Source organism: Danio aesculapii, chromosome 5 (assembly GCF_903798145.1).
Source record: "Danio aesculapii chromosome 5, fDanAes4.1, whole genome shotgun sequence".
Lineage (NCBI taxonomy): Eukaryota > Metazoa > Chordata > Actinopteri > Cypriniformes > Danionidae > Danio > Danio aesculapii.
The window spans coordinates 45,334,618-45,357,415 of record NC_079439.1 but is presented as its reverse complement, the minus strand read 5'-3'; the positions used below and the strand labels follow the sequence as shown (position 1 = coordinate 45,357,415).

At 35.6% G+C, this 22,798-nt stretch overlaps 1 protein-coding gene across 2 annotated transcripts in view; it reads left to right on the top strand.

Annotated features, from left to right (window-relative positions):
• Positions 1 to 22,798, top strand: part of fras1 (Fraser extracellular matrix complex subunit 1) — a 252,169-nt gene that overhangs the window by 65,490 nt on the left and 163,881 nt on the right. For both annotated transcript variants that reach the window (XM_056458293.1, XM_056458292.1), the window contains exons 3-10: positions 508 to 615; positions 3,092 to 3,184; positions 3,584 to 3,743; positions 6,687 to 6,820; positions 9,839 to 9,922; positions 15,390 to 15,491; positions 18,108 to 18,299; positions 22,064 to 22,153. In XM_056458293.1, the coding sequence (XP_056314268.1) occupies positions 508 to 615; positions 3,092 to 3,184; positions 3,584 to 3,743; positions 6,687 to 6,820; positions 9,839 to 9,922; positions 15,390 to 15,491; positions 18,108 to 18,299; positions 22,064 to 22,153 (963 nt within the window). The remainder of the gene's footprint in view (positions 1 to 507; positions 616 to 3,091; positions 3,185 to 3,583; positions 3,744 to 6,686; positions 6,821 to 9,838; positions 9,923 to 15,389; positions 15,492 to 18,107; positions 18,300 to 22,063; positions 22,154 to 22,798) is intronic.

Genomic DNA, 22,798 nt, shown 5'->3' with positions numbered 1-22,798 from the left:
TTAAAAGCACTTTATTTGAGGACTAGTTCAAACTCTCAGAGTGTTTTCTGTCTATTTGTGTGTGCTCAGTAAAAAGGCTACATTGACTTTGAAAGTATAGGCTCTGCTCTGTTTTACCTATCTGTTCATCTGATACCCTTTTAAAGGAGTAGGTCCCTCAGGGAAGACTGTTAATACATCTTAAAATGCCCAAACGACCTCTTTTAGCCTTATCTGTTGATGCTCTAACATTTATTGTAGAGAATGAACATGTCTGGGGTTAAATGCAAGATAAATTCAGGCTTTCTAACACACTTAACAAATAAAATCACATCATACATTATGATAAGAATTCATTACTGGTCAGATTTGTTTCTGGGTTCTTCATGCTGCCATCTCCATTTGTAACAATGTCAAGGCTTGGCTTTTATGGTGTCATGTCATTCGCAACTCATGCCCCATAAACTGAAAGATGACAGTATTCGGTGTGCATGGATTTATGTCTTTGTACTTTTCTTCCTGTTATAGAATAATACATCATGGAAACCAGACACCTGTCAAGACTGCATCTGCTACAATGATATTGTCATCTGCAAACCCACGCGCTGCCGAAATCCCCAGTGTGACTTTCAGAGGGTAAGAATGAAGTATTAGCTCACAGGCCATTAAAACAGGGCAATAACAGTGCCTGGATAAATGAATGCATTGGAATATACACAGCCAATTAAACATTAATGCTTTCGGTCCAATTAAAAACAACCAATACTAAGAAGCAAATGGTTCAAACCACGAGGGCTCTATCAAGTATTTCTGTCAGTATTTGTAAACATTATTGTTCCCAAAAGGTTTCTAATGGAGTTCATTTACAGATACAACAGTTACTTTTGGTCCTCGAATCGAATCACCTAAATGGTGTTCCAAGAGTGTTTGTATATTTCATTGTCTGGTATAAACATTTGTGTGTGGCAAAAAGTAACTGCGAGTTAGTCATTCAAAAATTCACAAATACATTCTGAAAAGATTCTTTATTTGCATTGATGGATCCATAAAGAACTTTAACATCTATAGCACATTTCAGCTCCAAGGTTGTTTTTGTGTAAAAATGTTTTACTAAAATATTATGAGCTGGTCGCTTAAACATTTTCAGGGAAATCTTTTCTATGGCTTCACTGCAAAAACATCCTTTTTGAAATTTTATTTTCAGAAATGTGCTAAAATGTGCTAATGAATGTGCTAGGGAATAAACATTGTTACCTAGAAGTGTATATCTTGTGGAGACGTCAAAAACACATTGTAATTGAATTACTGCCATTAGACCAAATGAAAAGTGTGTTTTAAAAACATTTTTTGTACGTTTCGTTTGTAACTGTACACAATTGTAAATTTTGTAGCATAAAATAAACAAAAATAATAATGAGACAGACTAATAGAGATCTAGAAAAATACAACAGTACAAAACAAAATAAACTGTAAATCTAAAAATGAAAGCTTATTCAAAATATTAATGAATACTTAAGGGTTACTTTAAAAAATAACATAACGTTTTTAAAATATATTATTAATAGTATTACACACACACACACACACACGCACGCACGCACGCACGCACGCACGCACGCACGCATGCACACACGCATATACAGGGCTTGACCTTAACTTTTTTGATCACCAGCCAACATTACAGCCACTCGCCATTTTCACTAGCCACAATTTTGTTGTTGGGAAAATATATTTTATATGCATAAATTTGACTTTGGCATGCTAAAATGACTTATAGATGGCTTAAAATAACTTAGATTTTGTGTTTTTCCACATGCCTCCTCGTTCATTTTACTTTTTTGTGTTGTATATGATCTTGCTCAATGAGCATGAGCAAATGGGTTGTGATTTCATAGTGTAGCATTGCAATTTGTTTTTATTTCACATGACTTTTCAGGGCTCAAACACTAAGGACCTTTTTCTTTAGACACACCAAAAACAAACAAAAAAAGCGGTAAAATATAAATAATTTTTAGCCCAAAATAACTAAGCAAAAGAAAGCAGGTGAAAAAATACCGCGTGTGATAATAAAAGGACGATCACATTTTAAAGCACGCACATTTTACACATAACTTAAAGCGAAAGCAAGCTGCTGCTAAAAAGACCTTTAAAAAACCTGGAGTTCTTGAAAAAAGCTGGACTGTGGGTGCATGAACATCGCTTTTTGTACGTTTCCAGGCAGAGATGTTTCGCGGAACGAAACTTTTCTTTTTGAAATTGTTAAACACTGGCACACATCACATCATCTGAAATCCTCCTTGACACTAAAGCTCTCGTCAGGATTGCCTCATCAGGATTGCCTGTGCGCGTGATCATCCTCTCGTATGGTATCCACCTGCTCACGCGAACACAGTTATTATTGTCATCTCTCACGCTGGCCCCTCATTGGGCAATCCTAATAGTTGAACTCTGCTTTTTAAGAAAACTACAATTTAAAAATTATCAACCAGCCAAAGTGGCTAGTGGGAGTGACTGTCAAACCCGCCACAGCTGAAATCTACCCGTATATCTACCATATCGACCTTATTCTTCAATGCGGAAGTGTGCGCATTTTTTTCGATTGTTTCAGAACTTCAGATTCAGCTGCCTATGGGAGAAATGACTAGGAATAATAAACTGCAGAAAACGGTCACACTACTTACTCTACAAACAAGTGTTTGCATGACAATACAGAAAAAGTAGAATAATATAATAAGAAAATATCAGTTTGCAGCGCCAAGCAGCAAAACGAGCTGTTTTTAACGTCTAAAAATGAATGGAAGTGAATGAGACCGGAAGTCTCGAGCCAAATGATTCAAATGGCTGCGCTCACTCGTACGCGGAGAATGAGGTGAATAGTCAGTGCCAGTAAAGTTACAAACATATAGTTGCTTGCCTGATAAAATGTTAAAGCATATTAATAATGTATAAGCATTACTGTCATTACAGTAGATTCTTTATCATTTCCCTTTGGTCCTGATTTAAACCTTTTCTGAAGTGATCAGTAATTTTTGAAAACTCATCATATGTTTAATATCTTAATTCAAAGCTATCTCTTGCATGCTAATCCACCTCTCTCTGGATGTTTTCTTAGGGTGAGCGTTTAAGAATCCCACCTAACAAGTGCTGTCCTGAATGCTTTGCGCCTTTGCCCGGCATCTGTCACCATGAAGGACTGGTTTATGGGGTAAGCGACGCTGCTTATGATGACACAGCTCCACTAAAAGATGCTAAAAGCCTCATCCTGTCCCTTGGCGAATCTTCCCACTTTTTTTTGCTGGAGCACCAGCGGCTCGTTGATTGCTTGATTTTGTGCACAAAAGTGTTCTTGTTTGTGTTCCACTCCTCACAGACAGAGAGAGCTTCTCTTTTTGTCCCAATCACCCCCTTTTTAAAGAGCCACTTGGTGCCGTGTTTAAAATTCTAGCAGTGTAGCTTCCAAGTCAAGTAGCATTTACTTTTGGGAGCAAACTGTGTTGGCATTGGGGCTCTAAACAATAAATATTACAGTTTAAAAGTCAAGCCACCAATTATATAAACACGTCCCTTTAACCATGCATTGATCTACTGCTCGTTCTCTCCTTAGCATGATAGTCAGTGGAGTAACTCCAAATGTTCGGTGTGCACATGTGCTCATGGGAAGGTGACCTGTGGGCCGCGCGCCTGTCCTCCTCTCAGCTGTGGGAAAGACCAGAGTCCTTTCATCCCAGATGGAGACTGCTGTCCAGTTTGTGCTCATAATGGAGGTACAGTAACTGCAAACACACACACATAGACAGTTTAATGGGATACTATGTTGTTTTGTAAAAGTGATTGCTCTTTTGTTTTTTTCCCCCCAAAATCAGTTAAGTAACAAAAAAAAGAAGAAAAAAAAGTGAGGTTGTATTTAGCCTAAGACCTAAAATAAAAAAAAATCATCAATTCATCAATATTTATTGATATATTTATTTATAAATATTTATTTTTCTTTTTGCTGAAAGCTAAAGACAATATTTTGAAGAATGTTGGAAACCAGTGGCCATTAGCATGTTTCAAACATTCTTCATTCTTTTCATTTATTTTCTTTTTGGTCCCTTTATTGATCACATTGCTGAGTCTTGTTTACCCTGCGTAGAATGACAAAGCATTTTCTGTTGTCTTGTCTTCCCGTGTTTGACCTTTTTGTTTGTGTACTATTGTTTGATTCGTTACCGCCTATCCCGACCTTTCGCCTGATTTTTGACTTCGTTTTCGGATTACACTTGTTCTTCTGCTTTGCTCCTGTATTGACCATTGCCTCTACGACCTTCCTTTAATAAAATGCACTTGAATTTGCACTTCTGTTAGCATCCGCTTCGTAACAATTAAAACCAAGAAAATTTGACATTTTTTACCATGATTTACATGCTAAAGTTTACATAAAATTGCTGTTTTTTAAATGAATTTTACTGAACTTATTTTAAACAGTTTATTTAATGTTTTGTTTTTAACTTTATTCACATTGTCATTTAATCCAGGGCTTCACAAACTTTTCAGCCCACGACCCCCAAAATAACAATGCCAGTGACTTGCGACCTCCACATTTCTTGGAGGTGGTTATAGATATACAAACATTGCGCACTCAACAATAGGCCTATATAAACACAAGCGTATTGACAACACAAAAAAAGTGCAACAGTCTATACAAGTCATTCATTCATTAATTTGTTTAATTTATTATTAACCTCACCTAAAGAGACTAGTGGGCACAGCATTGTATTCTTGGTTTAATTTTGGAGACCGCCACTCAGAGATTTTATTTGATTGCTATAAAGGTGTCAGAAAGTTTAACCTGGTGCTATAAAATCAATCTGCAGCAGCTGATGTTATTGCTGTGTTGTTAATATAACTAATATTAATCAAAATAATTGAAAGGCTGATGGATTTTCATTTGCATGTTGGTGTTTTTATGTAACTATTAATACTATTTTTATGTTCTGTGGGTTATGGATAAAATATGACAATTCTTATAGTTTAATAAATTGTATTTGATTTTTGAAAATCACCAAGGGGACCCCCTGTCATTGTCCTGCGACCCCCACTTTGGCAACCACTGATTTAATCAAACATCATAAATACAGTATACAATTCTCCGTAGTGATGTATTCTGAATTTGCACTGCAAGCCATTTAGTTGACGTCATGCCTTTCTTACAATCAACCCTAATTTACTTTAAAAATAATTGAAACTGATCCCATTCTACATTTTTTCTTTTTCATTATTTCATTACTCTCCATTGTGTGTCACAATATGGAATAATTGGTTTATTGATTATGGCAATGTGGGGATATTTTAATGAGCACAAATTGGGATGTTTGCTGTTGAGCAGAGATAACAGCATTGGCAGAATAAATGTTGTAAATTTTGGCCATGAATGTGCCCAAACAATGGCAGAGTGTTTTAAGGGGTGGTCCACCACAATATCATATTTATAGTTGATGTGTAATGTAGCTGTGTGAACATAAACAACATCTCTGAATGTAATATGCTCAAAGTTGAATGCTAAGGGAGACATTGACTTTTACAGAGATAGCTTAGCAAAGCCTACAGTAAACGAAGTTTGGGGACTACAAACAATACATCCGGGCTAGTGAGGTCACAAACGCTTCAGGTTACGCGTGTTCACCATGCGCATACTCCCCTGACCACAAGGGGTGTGGTCAGAGGCGCTGTAATGTAATAGCAGAGAAAGCTAAAATGCTGCCCAAATGCTGATATTTCCACAGAGCTTGTTCTGTTTCTGTATTTGGGCTTTTAAAGGACACGACACAAAGAGAGAAGTGCTTACAGTTTAATTTTAATTATGTTTCTGAGAATTCTAAAAAAGATATAGCTCTAGCATTTGACAAAGGACAGCTTCCAGAATCTCGGCTAAAAACTCCTCCAGCCAAAATAGACAAAGCTGTGGATTGTGAGCCACAACCTGTAAGTTTTTTTATTTGCTAAAATTGATCTATTACATGCATCTAGCGTTAACGGTATGAGAGCAGGCATGAGGTTCAGCTGTGTCCTCCGTGTCATTTTCTGTCTGATTCAAGCTCAAACTGATATGGCTAGCAGCTACTTTGACAGTGTTTATACAGCGCAAAAACGCATGCTTTTCCTGGTGACTTGGAGCCGATCTGCGAATCACAGCACATTATGTTAGCTGACCAATCAGAGCCTCTTGAGGGCGGTCTTTCGCAGGAAATAGGAAATATGACAGTCGTTTTCATGTTAGTAGCTATACTGTATATAATCAAAGTAAGATATATAAAAAAACAACGGGATTTTCTACAAATAAAGCATGAGCACGCATTGCTTTGCATCTTATAAACACAACCAAGCCCTAAAAATACACTCTGGACCACCTCTTTAAAAACAGTTTGATGATGATGATAATACAGATGTGTTTGGCGTCACAAGTAGCGCAGATATTACACACAACAGCTTATAGTGGAGTTTTAGAGTCATGACGTAAATAGCAATTTGCAGTGTGCCTCGGATTCTGCTTTCTTCTCTCTCTCTCTTTATGCTTTTCTGATTGCTTTAAAACATTTGCTTTTCTTAGCTATGTTTGTCCCAAAAGGGTTTTATATGCTTCATGCTGTCATAACCAATGATCTGTGTTTTTTTTCCTCTAGAAATTCTAGAATAATTCTGCAATTAAAATGATCTTTCTCACTTCACAGTCTCTTGCTCCTGGGAAGGCCGTGAGTACAGAGATGGGTTGGAGTGGACGTCAAGCCCCTGTACAAAGTGCCGGTGCAGAAACGGACACACTGAATGCCTGGTGGCTGAGTGTCAGCCGGTTACATGCAAAGTGGTCAGTAACAACACTGAACTGTCAGCTGGGCCTCGTGTTTTGATCTTTCGGCAACTGCAAAAGCAAAACACAGCGCAGCTTGTCTAGATGTGTAAATTGCTGTTATCTCGCACAGTATCTCCACACTTTATAGAAAAAAATACACTTAAGATGGCTGCTGGGGTTGCCAGAAGTTTATTATACAACGGATATGATAGCAACATTTTTGAATTTGAAAAAATGATGTCCACCCTGTTTTTTATAATGGATTTATATATATATATATATATATATATATATATATATATATATATATATATATATATATATATATATATATATATATATATATATATAATTTAACTGGCATAATATTAAAATGTCAACTTCCTGAAGGACTAAACTCTGTTTTGCACCATTATAATAAACATACCAGCTAAAAAATGAAAGCCACATTATAAATCAAAGCTTATCATAAGTAGCACACAGGAAATGTCAGTTTAGGGTGTTTTTCTATCAAATTATAAGATGACTTACTTGTTTTCACCTCCTGAAACTGTCAATTTAACAGTATTGAATAGTAAATTAACCATTTAAACATAACTAATCCAGAGGTGATAATAAGCCACATGGTGAGTTAAATCTTGTGACAAGTAGCTCACAGAGAATTGAAGGAATGTCAGTTTAATTGTTTTCTCAGTGAATTAAAAGATGACTTGTTAGGGTTTAGCTTCAGAAAAAAAGTTAACTTAAACTGTCAGTTAAATCGTCTTTGACAATAAAATTACAATCAAAAAGCACCAAAACACAGGTGATAATAAAAAGCCACATGATGAATCAAATTTGTAAGTAAGTAGCATACAGGGAATTAAAGTGAAATGTGAGTTAAATGAACATTTCACTTTAAATAATGAAAGTACTCTTTTTTTACTTTCATATAAATATGTTATTTGTGGTTATCAGCTGATAGATATGTGCCAGTAGGGGCCTTCTACGCCTACTAGCCCATATCTACCCCAACCCTAAACCCAACCGTCACAATAATGTAAAAACAGATCTGGATCTGGAGTCTTCTCTATTAGCATAGCTGATTAACCACAAGAATTAATATTTATTACATTTCCCAATAATTGTATTTTATTAACGTCTACCCCTAGCCCAACCCTAAACCCAACCGTCACAATAATGTAAAAACAGATCTGGATCTGGAGTCTTCTCTATTAGCATAGCTGATTAACCGCAAGAATTATTATTTATTACATTTCCCAATAATTGTATTTTATTAACGTCTACCCCTAGCCCAACCCTAAACCCAACCGTCACAATAATGTAAAAACAGATCTGGATCTGGAGTCTTCTCTATTAGCATAGCTGATTAACCACAAGAATTAATATTTATTACATTTCCCAATAATTGTATTTTATTAACGTCTACCCCTAGCCCAACCCTAAACCCAACCGTCACAATAATGTAAAAACAGATCTGGATCTGGAGTCTTCTCTATTAGCATAGCTGATTAACAGCAAGAATTATTATTTATTACATTTCCCAATAATTGTATTTTATTAACGTCTACCCCTAGCCCAACCCTAAACCCAACCGTCACAATAATGTAAAAACAGATCTGGATCTGGACTCTTCTCTATTAGCATAGCTGATTTACCATGTGGATGGATGAAACAGCCTTCTGAGCCTACCAGTAGAAGAAGCGCAGATGGCCCCTACTGGCCAATTTCTTTTAACTGATAACCACTGATAATGCCCATTCAATCGAGTGATAACATTCGAAGCAGGTGATTAACCTATAAAATTACATTCAATTTGTATTCATCATCATCATTTAATAAGGGAACTCTCCATGAACCACTTAACAGTTTTTTTCTAGAATTTTACGCAACTCAACTTAGTATTTTTTAACGACTTTCAACGCCACAAGTGGAACCGAAGTGCTGTAAAGAAAAAGCACACAGGAAAAAAAAACAGATGATTAAGACGATTTACTAGACATTTTTCAAAACAACAGAAAGCAAATAAGTTTTTATTGCACGCTGGAATAAAGCCAGTGTTGGAGAAGATTTTAACAGAGGAAGGTCATTGCAGATACTAGGAGCTTCAACAGAGAAAGCTCTATTACCTTTATATTTTAGCTGAGAATGCAGAACTGCAAGCACAAAGAGATCAACTGGGTTCATAATAACAACCTTCTTTATATCTTCAAAAGTAAGGATGGATTTGAGTTTAGATATTGATCTAAAAAAGAAAAAAAGATGCTGAACAACAGCATTGATCTGTCAGTCAAATTTAAACTTGTCATGAAACGGAAGATGAGACTGTTCTTTTTTCCACTATTGTGACACATCTACTTGAAACGGTCTTGAAATGAGAGAAAAAATGTAGGTCAGTGCATGAATTTGTTGGGAAACGATTGAATTATTGAAAGATGGCCGTTGCTAACAAAATTAGGGAATATTGACAAATGGACGAATTCATTGAAAAAAGGAGACACCCAATGATATCACTCCATCTGACCAGGTAGTGAAGGAAGTCATTTCGAGGGGGAGAAAAGGTTATATTATTGGATTATAGCTTATGAGGGCAAATGAATTTTTACAAAATGATGACATGCACAGATACATTGCTTAAAACAAGAACTACTGTATACATATAGAATTAGGAAGAGTACATTTTGATTTGACTTCAAGGTCAGAGTCAAAGATGACACCAAAGTTTCTCACATTAGACAGTTTGTTTGTATTTTTCCTCAGGAAGCATCCTTAGACAGTGATAGAAACAACATACACCTTATTACTGAACAACATGACTTGTTTTATCCTCATTCAGTTGGAGAAAGTTATTTGCCAAGTGATACCTCACATCTGACAAACTTAAAGGGACCCTTTATGAGTCTGATACAGTCTTTTATTGTTACATTTGTGGTCATTTTTCATAGTGTAATTCTGTTTCGATTAACCCTGGTTATATGTTGTCAGCCTAATAAGTTTAAAACAGCATGCGGTTTGTACTGTTTCTATATGCAGAATGAGAACCTGGTGGTCCATCCAGGACAGTGCTGTCCTCAGTGTGAGCCAAATCCCTGCATGGAGGCTGGGAATGAGTACAAGGTAAGCCGGAAATCTGATTAGAGGAAGGTGAAATATACACAGAGATCTGAGGAAAGAGGAAGATTGAGAGCGACAGATGTGATAATGCATGTCTGTATTATGGAAGACCTTTTGCGGATGGAGAGTGTGGGTTAAAGTGCGCTCATCATTCATATCGTGACAGATGAGTTGAAGGAAGAACTGTGTGTGTGTGTGTGTGTGCTGTCATTTCCGCTTTTGTAAATTCTCTAGACGCTTTGTATCATCTTTTGATCTTCTGTCAATCTTTCAATTTGCTCAATTTGCGGCTTTAATACAAACAGTGCTTGTGGATCGCCAGAGCGTTAACAACAGAGCTGTAAACAAATGAGGAATTGTGTAAAGTAAATAAAAATAACCATATCTGAATACATGACCTGTAGTGGGTAATAAAATTTTATATTTGCTATATTACATAAAACCAATTATGGGCTAAAATAAAAAAGTAGAGTTAGATAAATAGTTCACGCAAAAATGAAAAAGCCTGATTATTTATTCACACACTGGCTCAGTCACACAATCTCATATTTTTCTCCATCTAATGCTGGGGAATTGGCCTAAATTTAGTAGACCATGTTTTCGCACCTTTAATATAATCCATATGACCCTGTTCAACAAATAAGTGTAACCTGTATTAAAGTTTGTTGAGAAATTAATATTTCAGAAGAAAGTGTATATTAATACAACTATTTTTCCCTGAAAATATATCTAAATATGTACTTTTTGGTCATTTTGATTCATTGGCGACTTTAAACTCAAACTCTAAATAATGTTAAATTTGCACGCATACGTTTTGCTACAGTTATGATTTCCGTCCACACTACCCTGGAGCCCTGAAAATGGAGCTTTTTGAATGCACTGAAGACGCTCCAGAGACAGACGAGTCTTCGCTGAGCACAGCTTCCAGCCTCTGCCGCTGAGACTGCAACTCTGCACAAGACGTTTGGCCAGCGGAGAAATTAAAATGGTCGTACCCAACTGAGTCTGGTTTCTCTCAAGGTTTTTTTTTCTTCACTTTCGCCAATTAGTAAAGTTTTTTTTCCCTCTCCGCTGTCACCGCTGGCTTGCATGGTTCAGGATCTGTAGAGCTGCGCATCGTTGGATTTGCTCTTCAGTGTTTGGACTCTCAGTAGTGATTTAAATCACACTGAACTGAGCTAAACTGAACTGAACTTAAACACTACAAACTGAACTACACTGTTCCAATTTACTATGAACTTTTATGTGAAGCTGCTTTGACACAATCTATATTGTATAAGCGCTATACAAATAAAGGTGAATTGAATTGAATTGAATTGAATTGAATTGAAGAGGCCGTTTCATTTTAAAACGCTGCTGCTTCGTGTCAGTGTGGATGGGGGAAAACGTAGACATCTGAAAACGGAGGCCTGACTGCAGACATTCACCTCTCTGATTGGGGCTTTTTCCTCAATATTAAGTAGCCTCCACAAAGTTCAGTCTTGCATCCTTTCGTTGTAAGTTCAGATTTCGCAAGTTTAATATTGAAAACAAACTCCCGAGGACACGTCGGGTAAATCTTCAAAGGGAACAGTGTAGTCTACTTTATGACGTCATTCACATCACCCTGGCTATGCTGTTGCATCTTAACAATGAAATGAAAACATGATATAAGGAACTGTCAATTTTCATTTTGACATGAACAACTTAACAGACACCAAAAATGTTGAGGCATCGTATAGCTGCATATTTATATGACTATCATCTTTACTGTACAGCATGTGTATTTAAAACAAAACAGAGCCTATAACATAACTTCTTCCTTTCATTTTCATTGAAAATATGAAAGATACCCTGTCTCTTTTGCTGAATATGTTTTAGTAATCAATAATGGGCATTATAAAAGTATAACGTACAATAAGTTTATACATCATAGGAAATAAAGGCAAGCTGTCAAATGTGCAGAATCAGTACACGTGATTGCATAAATTAATATATTAACTTATCTTTGCGCTGAACCAAAACACATTACCTGAGAACACGTAATAGATTCAAAAGACCAAACTTGGGGAATATGTTGTTAGAGACAAGATGAATTAAATATCATGTTTGACAATTATAATAAGATGAGATCCAGCAGTAGATTATTGATGAACTGTCTGATGTGCACAGCTCTCACCTGGGGTTTTGTGCTCAAAACACTCGCTGACTGCCTGGAGCTCAGACTTCCGCATACGCTTCAGCGCATGCCAGAGTGTGTGTGTGGTCACGTGATGTGCTTTTTCCGCAGTGTAATGTGGATGGAGAGCTGTTCAGAAACACTTGATGTAACACCAGTGTAGACGTGGATCGGTTTACTACTAAAACATAAAAAAGATATTAGTGTAAACAGGCCTCAGACATGCAATCTCAGAAACAATGCACTCAATGGAGCTAGTGACGCCACTGTGAGGGGTAGGATTAGGGGCAGGGTTAGGTGTGAAACCCCCCTGTCTCAGTTGGGTGTTTTCTCACTTTTAGTTTGAAAAAAGTAAGAAAAGTGGTTGTGTCCAGCTTTGTTTAGGTGGGAGTGTCTTTTGGCGAAATGAGGCGAATATTGAAGTCACGCAATGGCACTGTAGTTCTTATTCCCAACTATATTTGTTGAAATAAACAAATAACTAATAAATACACCATTTTGCCTGCCACAAATACTGCACTGCACTGAAAATGGACTGTTGTAATCTTAATTGGGTGTTCTTAAGTGCTCCAGACTCCTTCTAGAGTTAAACATTTATTATCAAAACATCCGCATGCATCTGCACCTGCTTTTGCATTCAGACCCTTCTCAAGTGCACACACATAAATGTCCTCTGTAATTGGTTGTTGCCAAGCACCAGAGCCAATAAACACTTCTATTAAAATAATGGTTGATTCATATCAATGTTTTTAGTGATTATTTTTTAAATTATTCTATTTGATCCCCTTAGTCCAGATGATGTTGTAACATCTCTGCTATACCAGCACCTCCCTTTAGATACACAGAACGACGTCCCCATAATCTCTCATCAGCATGTCATTTCAGGCTGTTTCTCTTTTGGCGCGTTTGAGCAATCACGTCCCACTCAGCAGAATCCAGCTCTTTTGATCATTGTGAATTGTGTGAAAGCAATGCAAGGATTTTGAGAGGAGAACATTCACCAGTCTTTTCATCTCCTTCTAGTACTTGTCTCGTTCTCTACAGCGCCATCTGAATTTGTCATTTATGTTAAATTAATTATGTGCTGTAATGTGTTCTTCTGCTAAAGCTTTGAACAGCTTTGAGATGCCATCTGAATTTTCAAAACTGCACAGAGACGTCAGTGGTGTAGCTAATTTTGTCGTTTTACAATATGTATTTTCTGGGACAGCTCTATATGTTGTCAAACCATGCCAAAATTGCAATAAGGTCATTGAAGTCACACTGGTGTATACACTACATTTTTACAAATATTATTAACAAGAATTATAGTTCCCTTTACTCAAAAAAAAAGTAAAAAGGAATTTAAAAAATATGAAAATAAATAATAGCGGCAGTCACTATATACATTTATTACTAAAGTTAAGCTTTAAAGTGAAACTGATACTGTATTTACACCTGCTATTTTGATGTTTTTACCAATCTGATCAATCCGAGTGGATGATGCTAAATGGAGGTGTAAACTGAGTCTGAAACCACTTTCAGAGGTAAATGAAAATGCTGGATTGACTTCATAGTGTAAATTCTCATGTGTTTTGGAATTCTTCTTTCTGCTTACTAGCCTGATTCCTAAACATCACAGACATGCACATACTGCATATACTACCTGACAAAAGTACTTACACATATCCAAGGAATAACAAATAATAACTTGATTTCTAGTTGATCATTTGGTATCATGAGTGGCTTATATGAAAGTCAAAGACCTCTAGATTATGCTTATTTTACCACAATAAAATATGATCATGCCTTGATTTTAATTATTTTATTAGAACAGTAAGGTCTGACTTTGCTTGGACAAAAGTCTTGTCACTCAACAGAAATAATGTACAGTATAGAATATAAAGTCATGCTGCAGTGGAAAAAAAATTAATATTGTGTATGACTCTCATAAGCAAAGAGGACTGCATCCATACATCTCTGCAATGATTCAAATAACTTATTAATAAAGTCATCTGGAATGGCAAAGAAAGCGTTCTTGCAGGACTCCCAGAGTTCCTCAAGATTCTTTGAATTCATCTTCAATGCCTCCTTCATCTTACCCCAGACATGCTCTAAAATGTTCACCTCTGGTGACTGGGCTGGCCAATCCTGGAGCACTTTGACCTCCTTCGCTTTCAGGAACTTTGATGTAGAGGCTGATGCATGAGAAGGAGCGCTGTCCTGCTGAAGAATTTGCCCTCTCCTGTGCTTTGTAATGTAATGGGCAGCACAAATGTCTTGATACCTCAGGCTGTTAATGTTGCCATCCACTCTGCAGTTCATTCACACGCCCCCATGCTGAATGTAACCCCAAACCATGATTTTTCCTTCACCAAACTTGACTGATTTCTGTGAAAATCTTGGCTCCATGCGGCTTCCAATAGGTCTTCTGCAGTCTTTGTGATGATTGGGATGCAGTTCAACACATGATTCATTGAAAAAATCTACCTTCTGCCACTTTTCCAGATGATCAACTAGAAGTCAAGTTATTATTTGTTGCTCTTACAACTGGGATCAATGACAAGACATTTGTCAGGTAGTGCAGTTAGGCAGTATTTAAACTACTTTCAATGAAGAAAAACTACAGTGGTCACTGTAATAACTTGAAGCTGAAAAAAAATGATTAATCAAAAATAACTGAAAATTAACAAATGAAAATCAGATATTGCTTTCAATGTTTCAACAGAAGCATTGAAAAGGAAAACTAATGTGACTGGCCTGGACAAAATTGAAGGGTGCCAACAATTTGTCCACGTCTGTACATACTGTATATGTTATGCATATGCATACATACATATACACAGCACACAACATTTTTGTGGCAGTGCAGGTTTCAATTTAGCATTCATAAGTTAATTGTTTGAGCTTCTTTTGCAATATTAGATCAGAAAAAGCCAATACAAACACTTGTCTATAGACACTCTCCTTAAATAAGTCAGCATAAAAAAGTCAGATTTAAACACTGGCTCTAAACAGGAGCTTGTCTCGCTCGTCTGCTTGTGATCCAATCAGCCTAACTTAATACCGTGCATGAAAAGGGCTTAAAAAGGGGAAATATGCGATATAACTTCTCTTGTGTCTCTCATTCTGCACTGTGTTCACACATTGCACATTTTGATTGCATAATTGCAAATAAATCTCTTTGTATTATAAGTCACAACCTGTTCTAGGTGATACGAAAACATTTACTTGTATTCCAGAAATATGGTTCATTTGGAAACACACAAGCTATTTGTGTACATATTCCCCAATGTCACTGAATTCATGAAACCGTCTGTATTTGTGTTTAAGCATGGCGAGCAGTGGCAGAGGAGCAGCTGTACCACCTGTGTGTGTGATCGTGGTCATTCTCGCTGTCAAAATGAGAAGTGTCCTCCTCTCCATTGCGATAAGGTCAGCAGAAATCCATTACATTATAACACTTCATATCAAAGAGAGTCACTTGACCAGCAACAGTCCTGAGAAGATGATGAAAAAAAACTGACATGTCTTTCACGGTTTAATGCAATCTCACTTTGATTTTCATGCTTCTTTAGCCTGAAAAGTGGCAGGATTTCACCATCCAAGATTGTTTGCACCATATATTTAATATTTTGTCTGGTGCTCTGGGGTGTTTTCCATCTCAGTCTTTTGCTTTCATGTGAAATTTATAGTCTTATGTAACTGTGCTTTAGAACAATACTCAGCAGAAACAGACACTTCATTTTTATATCTTATACCTTAATAAGTATGAATCCTCAAAGAGCGTGAAATTGCCCCATAAAATCAAAATGAGAATTTAATGGCTTTTAGTTCACGACTATTAGGTAGAATCCATCTATAAGCTAGAAGTTGACAACTTTCACTAAGCAGTTTTCACATAGCAGTTGCACAGATTTAAAACTTTAAACGTAAGTTTTCTTCTTTTAGCCTGCTGGTTGTGTTCCTAAAAAAAGGGACGAGCCCTTTAGTACTTCAGTGGTTAATCTAACTAATTGCTTTTAATTGGCCATTGTGTTCATAAGCTTAACAGAAAGATGTGTGATTGGTTATTATTCTCAGCTCTGTAAGAAATGCAACATGCGTAGATTTAAATGTGATGCCACAAATAAAGTTTTCATTAGTTTTTATTCATTCATCCATTTTCTTTTTGGCTTAGTCCCTTTATTCATCAAGGGTCGCCACAGCAGAATGAACCGCCAACTTATCTAACATATGTTTTACAAAGCAGATGCCCTTCCGGCTGCAACCCAGTACTGGGAAACATCCATACACACTCATTCACACACACATGCACTATGGACAATTTAGTTTATTCACTTTACCTTTAGCGCATGTCTTTGAACTGAGGGGGAAACCGGAGCACCAGGAGGAAACCTTCGCAAACACGAGGAGAACATGCAAACTCCACACAGAAATGCCAACTGGCCCAGCCGGGACTCAAGCCAATTAGTTTTTATGTTTTACTTATTTACTTAACTGATCAGGCATATTTTCCCCCTATCTTAAATTTGTTTGCTATTTTTGTTTATTTTAATGCTATTTTTTTGTCATAAACACTTGTAAGTTTCTGACCCTGTTGGTCATACAATTTGTTAATGCTGATTAACTAAAACTCTGCAAGTTTTAAACCAGTCACAATAGACTGGGCAATCTGACCAATCAGAGAAGAGTGGGTTTTGAAAAAAAAATCTAACACAATGTTTAATACTTTTTTTGAGGCATAAGGTGATGTGAGACATATATATTATGATTGATGATTTGATTGAGACGGGTGTAACGGTGGAACAGTGGGTAGCACGATCGCCTCACAGCAAGAAGGTCGCTGGATCAAGCCCCGGCTGGGTCAGTTAGCATTTCTGTGTGGAGTTTGCATTCCTGTGTTTGTGTGGGTTTTCTCCAGGTGCTCTGGATTCCCCCACAGTTCAGAGACATGCGCTATAGGTGAACCGAATAAGCAAAATCAGCCGTAGTGTATGTGTGTGAATGAAAGTGTATGGTTGTTTCCCAGCGATGGGTTGCAGCTGGAATGGCATCCTCTGTGTGAAACGTGCTGGATAAGTTGGCGGTTCATTCCGCTGTGGCGACCTCTGATTAATAAAGGGACTAAGCCGAAAAGATATTGAATGAATTAAATGATTTGATTGAGAATTGACTAATTAATGAAGAAACATAAATAATAATTTGAAAAGAGGGTGAAGGGATTGTATTGCTCTACACACTGAGGAAGACTTGGAGACAAAGCATTTGTGTTTTTGTTTTCCAAATGAATGTAAACTAAAAAGAAAAAATCAAAACATGAATATTCTTATGGGTGTAGATTACTATTTTCTGCTTTAACCCTCTGGAGTCTGCTGTGATTTGGGGCCCTCTAAGATTTTGACATGCCCTAACATTTGTGCTTATTTCAGATACTTATGACATAGGATTGAGCTACATGTATTTTTTTATATTCAGCACAAACTGTGCTACAATAATATGTGAGAAATATGGATGTACATGTTTGCAGTTCTTAAGAAATTAAATATTATGCATGGTTAGTAGTTTTTGGAGAAAAAATTGTTTATGAAAAAAAAATAATAATAAAAAAAATAACCTTTAATGCATGTAGACAATTGTAGGGGACCTCCGAAACAAAATTGTAACCTGAAAAATAGAATAAAAGGGATACTTTTATATAGATTACGCTTGATTAAAATATCCAATAAACTCAATATTGTCATTTAAATCTGACCTTTTCATTTGTATTTTTAAATCGAGGCACAATTCAAACTAATTTGATGTGCATTGATGTGCATAACAGCTGTAACATTTAATTAAAATTAAATTAAATTAAATTAAATTAAATTAAATTAAATTAAATTAAATTAAATTAAATTAAATTAAATTAAATTAAATTAAATTTTATTTTATTTTATTTTATTTTATTTTATTTTATTTTATTTTATTTTATTTTATTTTATTTTATTTCTTTTAATATATCATATTTATAACGTTTTATGAAATGATGATATGATGTGTTCTCCTCAGGGTCAGACGAAGGTCAAGAGAGCCAGCCAGTGCTGTGAAGACTGTGCCACATCTAAAGGCAGCTGCCTCTATGAGGGCATTGTTCGTTACCATGGTGATATGTGGAACGGCACAGGCTGTGAGTTCTGCATGTGTGAACGGGGTCAGGTGCTGTGCCAACGGGTCGAGTGCTCCAGATCAGAGTGCCCACGGGTATGTGTACACACCTTATAGAGAGCACATTTCAATGCAGAGCCTTCAGCAGGAACGCACACTGATCTATTCATTAAAAGACATAATTTTCAAGCTCAGCTGTTAGATGCCCCATATACCACCATTAAAAAAATATGTTGACAATTAATAGGGCAAAATATACCAGGCCAGTCTGAAATCTTGATCTCTGTAGTCATTTGTCCCAGTTATGAGTTATAACTTTATCCAATCAATATATTCACTGCTTCTCAATTAATCATAAGGACCTTTGAAGGGTTGGGCACTGTGGCGGAGATTTATCACTTATTAATTGTATTTCTGGCCTGAATCCAGGACAGTTACTGTAAAGGTTATTTTTTAGAGAGGAAACTCTGACTTGAAAGAGTTTTTGAGAACATCTCTGGGGTCATGGTAGAAGTTCATAAGTTTATTCATGGGTTTCAGTCACATTAATAGTGCAGAGACCTGGAGGGCCGAATATCTTTCGAAATGCACTACAGACCTGTCAACTTTCCATTTGTTTCATGCCACGGATATTTAGATCACCTCTCAAAAGAAGAAAAACAAACAAAAAAAAAAAAAACGCTTTGAACAAAAATGCAGGGTTTGGCCCTTTGTGCTCCCTATACAGCATCTGCTACTGTATTTCAACAACAAAATCCCTGATTCATTTTATTAAGTCAGTGATATTAAATGATAAAAGTCACCGGACCCTTTTCACAAGACTGTTATGACACATTTAATGGTCATCATAATCTTAAATCCTTGAAAGTTTTTAATATTTAGATTTTTAAAAAACAAATGAACATGTATATGTATTATTGTATGTATTACAGTTTTATGCAATTGTTTTGCCACAAATTTCAGAACCCTGGTGTTATTTTTCAAAACTCTCGACACAAAATTCACAACCATTGCCAGAATGGCACATTTTTTGCAAAACTCTTACCTCTTTTTTCAAATGCTTGGATACAATATACATAAGTCAAAGATACTGTGTTCATTGAACTAAAGTCATCTTTTCAATAGAATACAATTAAACATTAAATTGATCCCATTTCAAAATGCAACTTAAACATTACATTTGAAATAACTGAGTATTCATTTAATAACATGATGTAACTATCAACTGATACAAGCACTCAAAATGGTAAATAACTGTTGCATTACTCTTAATGCATAGCTTTATGAAAACTGATGCACACTATTACATGTTTAGCCGATGAAAGTTTAAGGATAGATCAAATAACATCAGTTACCACTAAAGATGACCCAACTGGACTACATTATCTACTGTACAGATTTCATCCTTACTCCATATTTATGGTTTCTTTGTTCCATGTACTGCTTTTACAGACAATGTTTTCATATTTTACATTACTGGAAGTAAGAAAGCCAACAGACCAATGTCAGGACTAGATTCACATTGACAGCAGGTTCTTTCCAAGATGTTTGACTAATAGAAATGTTCACAGTATGTCTGATAATAGTTTTTTCTTCTGGAGAAAGTCTTATTTGTTTTATTGTGGCTAGAATAAAAGCAGATTGAAATTTTTTAAAAACCATTTTAAGGTCAAAATTATTAGCCCCTTTAAGCTATATTTTTTCAATAGTCTACAGAACAAACCATCGTTATACAATAACTTGCCTAATTACCCTAACCTGCCTAGTAAACCTAATAAACCTAGTTAAGCCTTTAAATGTCACTATAACCTCCTAGGGCTTGAGTGTCCACATACGTGTATAGCACATTTTTGTTCTTAAGTGGCTATTTAAAATACTTTGAATGTTTTATATTTTATACAAACATACAGTGTCATCCTGCAACTGTTTTGCAGCATATGAAATGTCCCAAACACTATTTTTAACTGTCCAAAATGGGGGGAAAAACAGTTTTTACTCTCTGATAGTCAAAGCAAGTTAAAAAAAAATTCTATGTTAAATATGCATTACATAAAATTCAGGAAAAAGTGTTTTATGTAAATTCGGACCACGAGTCCACATATATGGACACCTTTTTTCTCTAAAAGTACATCGTATCAAAAGATGATACTTAGGTTTTTATTCTAATTAGGTTCTAATAATCTCAAATAGCCAAGAGAAATAAAAATGCATATAAAAACACCTTGGGCCTGAAGATTAAGCTGTATAGAAATGTCTAAAAAAATCTAGTAAAATATTATTTAATGTCATAACGGCAAAGATAAAATAAATCAGTTATTAGAAATTAGTTAATAAAACTATTGTATTAAATTTTCTCTCCGTTAAACAGAACATAATGAAAAAAATATAAACAGGGGGGCTAATAATTCAGGGGGGCTAATAATTCTGACCTCAACTGTATGTCATACATGCCAAAATATTGCAAAAATTGCCATTTTTTTCAGATATAGGTATAGATTCTGGAAAATAAATCAAATTAGACTTTTTATATTTTAGACTTTATTTCAAATATGTATTAAATAAAACATTTAAAACAAACATAAAACAAGCAAATCATTTAACAATGCAAACTTAACTCAAACTAAACAAAAATTTCTGGTGCATAAATCTATTATAAACACCATAGAAGTGCAATCATTCATTCAATCATTTTCGTTTTGGCTTAGTCCCTTTATTAATCAGGGGTCACCACAGCGGAATGAACTGCCAACTTAACCAGCATATGTTTTATGCAGCAAATGCAGAAGTGCAATTATATGGAGCTATTTTTTCTCTTAACAGTGTAGCAACATTTTGCTATAAATTACCCTTATGTCATTCAAAACCTGTAAGCCATTCGATCATCTTTGAAAAACAAAAATATTAAATAAATAAAAGCCTAAATTAAATATGTTTAATTTTGATGCATAACAATATCGGTTACATGGACTTTTAGGAACAGTAAATAAAAAGGTACTTTTAGGTACAGTTATGAAAAGTAAATAATGAAAGAAGGTTAATTGTTGGGTGAAATATATCCTTAAGTAAAGGAGCAGGTCATATGATTGATCACGGCTGGTCTCCCATCCATAATCATTAGTAAGCCAATCAGCCTTATTCCCTTATCTTCGTTTTTTGAGGAATCCCCCATTCACCCCCTTTCTTTACTTTACAGGGGAGCTCTCGAGAACTACCTGATCTCGTACCCCCTTACATGCTCATTGACCATGCGGGAGCCCTGGGCTCAATTATCTCCGAGCTTAGGGTTCTCTCCTGGGACAGCATGCCAAACCTGCTAATATTATAAAGCAATATCTAAGTGTGAACTTTTGAAATATGTTTTTTTAATGCGAACTGGTGTATTTAGTTGACTCTTAAATACTTCATTTTTAACTTTAGTTTAAAGCAGCTTTTTTGGTTAAACTTTTTTTGCAGAGTATTAATGTGAAGGCCCTGCATTAATTAAATGACAGCTGATGTTCACTGAATTCAAAGTAATAGAATGTCTGATTAAACAACAGCGAAGCATAACAGATGCTTCTATGTCATTTCGAAAACATTGATCAAACCGTCTTTCCCATCTGTAGTTCCATATTTCACTGACATCTGCTGATCTGCATGTAAGACCACCATGACGTTGGCAATTGTTACACAGAAACCAAAGATTCTCTCATGAATGTAAATGACTATTGATAACAGCCCCCTATAAAGAACCTCTGAGGTACAATTGGAAATGTGATGTAATTAGAGATTTGTGGCTCTGTGTCAGACAGCTAATCATTCCCCTGGGGCTGTTTACATGCTGAAATTAAAATGAGCTCAAATTTCGCACCTTGTGCCAGGGAGAAAAACTGGTCCATTTGCCTGGAAAGTGCTGCCCAGAGTGTAAGACGACAACCAGTTCCTGTACATATTCACAGCCAGACCAAAAGGTATGAAGCTTTTTCGTTTTCTTCTTTCATTTTCCTAAATAACATTATATATGCAGCTATGAAAACCAAAAAAAAAAAAAAAAAAAAAAACAGAGAGACCACTTATACATTCTGCTTTTCTGGATTTACTTTATATTTCTTCCAAATCTGAAATACAAAATATACACAAAATAACAACAAATTAGGTGTGAAATTTACTTTAGAAGTTATCAAAAGTTAACCCTGATATGACATTTATTATTCTCATCAATAACAAATGGCATTTTCTGAATCAATCAATCAATAAAAGCATTAATTTTGTAAACAAATATCACAATATCACTCGTAGCAGTCACTCGTGTGGCTGTATATTATCACTGGTAGGATGCCTATATAAATTTATATATATATATATATATATATATATATATATATATATATATATATATATAGAGAGAGAGAGAGAGAGCGAGAGAGAGAGCGAGAGAGAGAGAGAGATTTTATATCAAATATACTGTATACAATTATTTTTAAAAATAAAATATAAAACAATATTAAAGTCCCTTTTGATTAATTAAATGTGTTTTTGTTGATTAAATATATCAATAACATTTGAACTTTAGTGCTTTTGATAGTGATGAAGAGCGCCATGCAAAATCAATACCG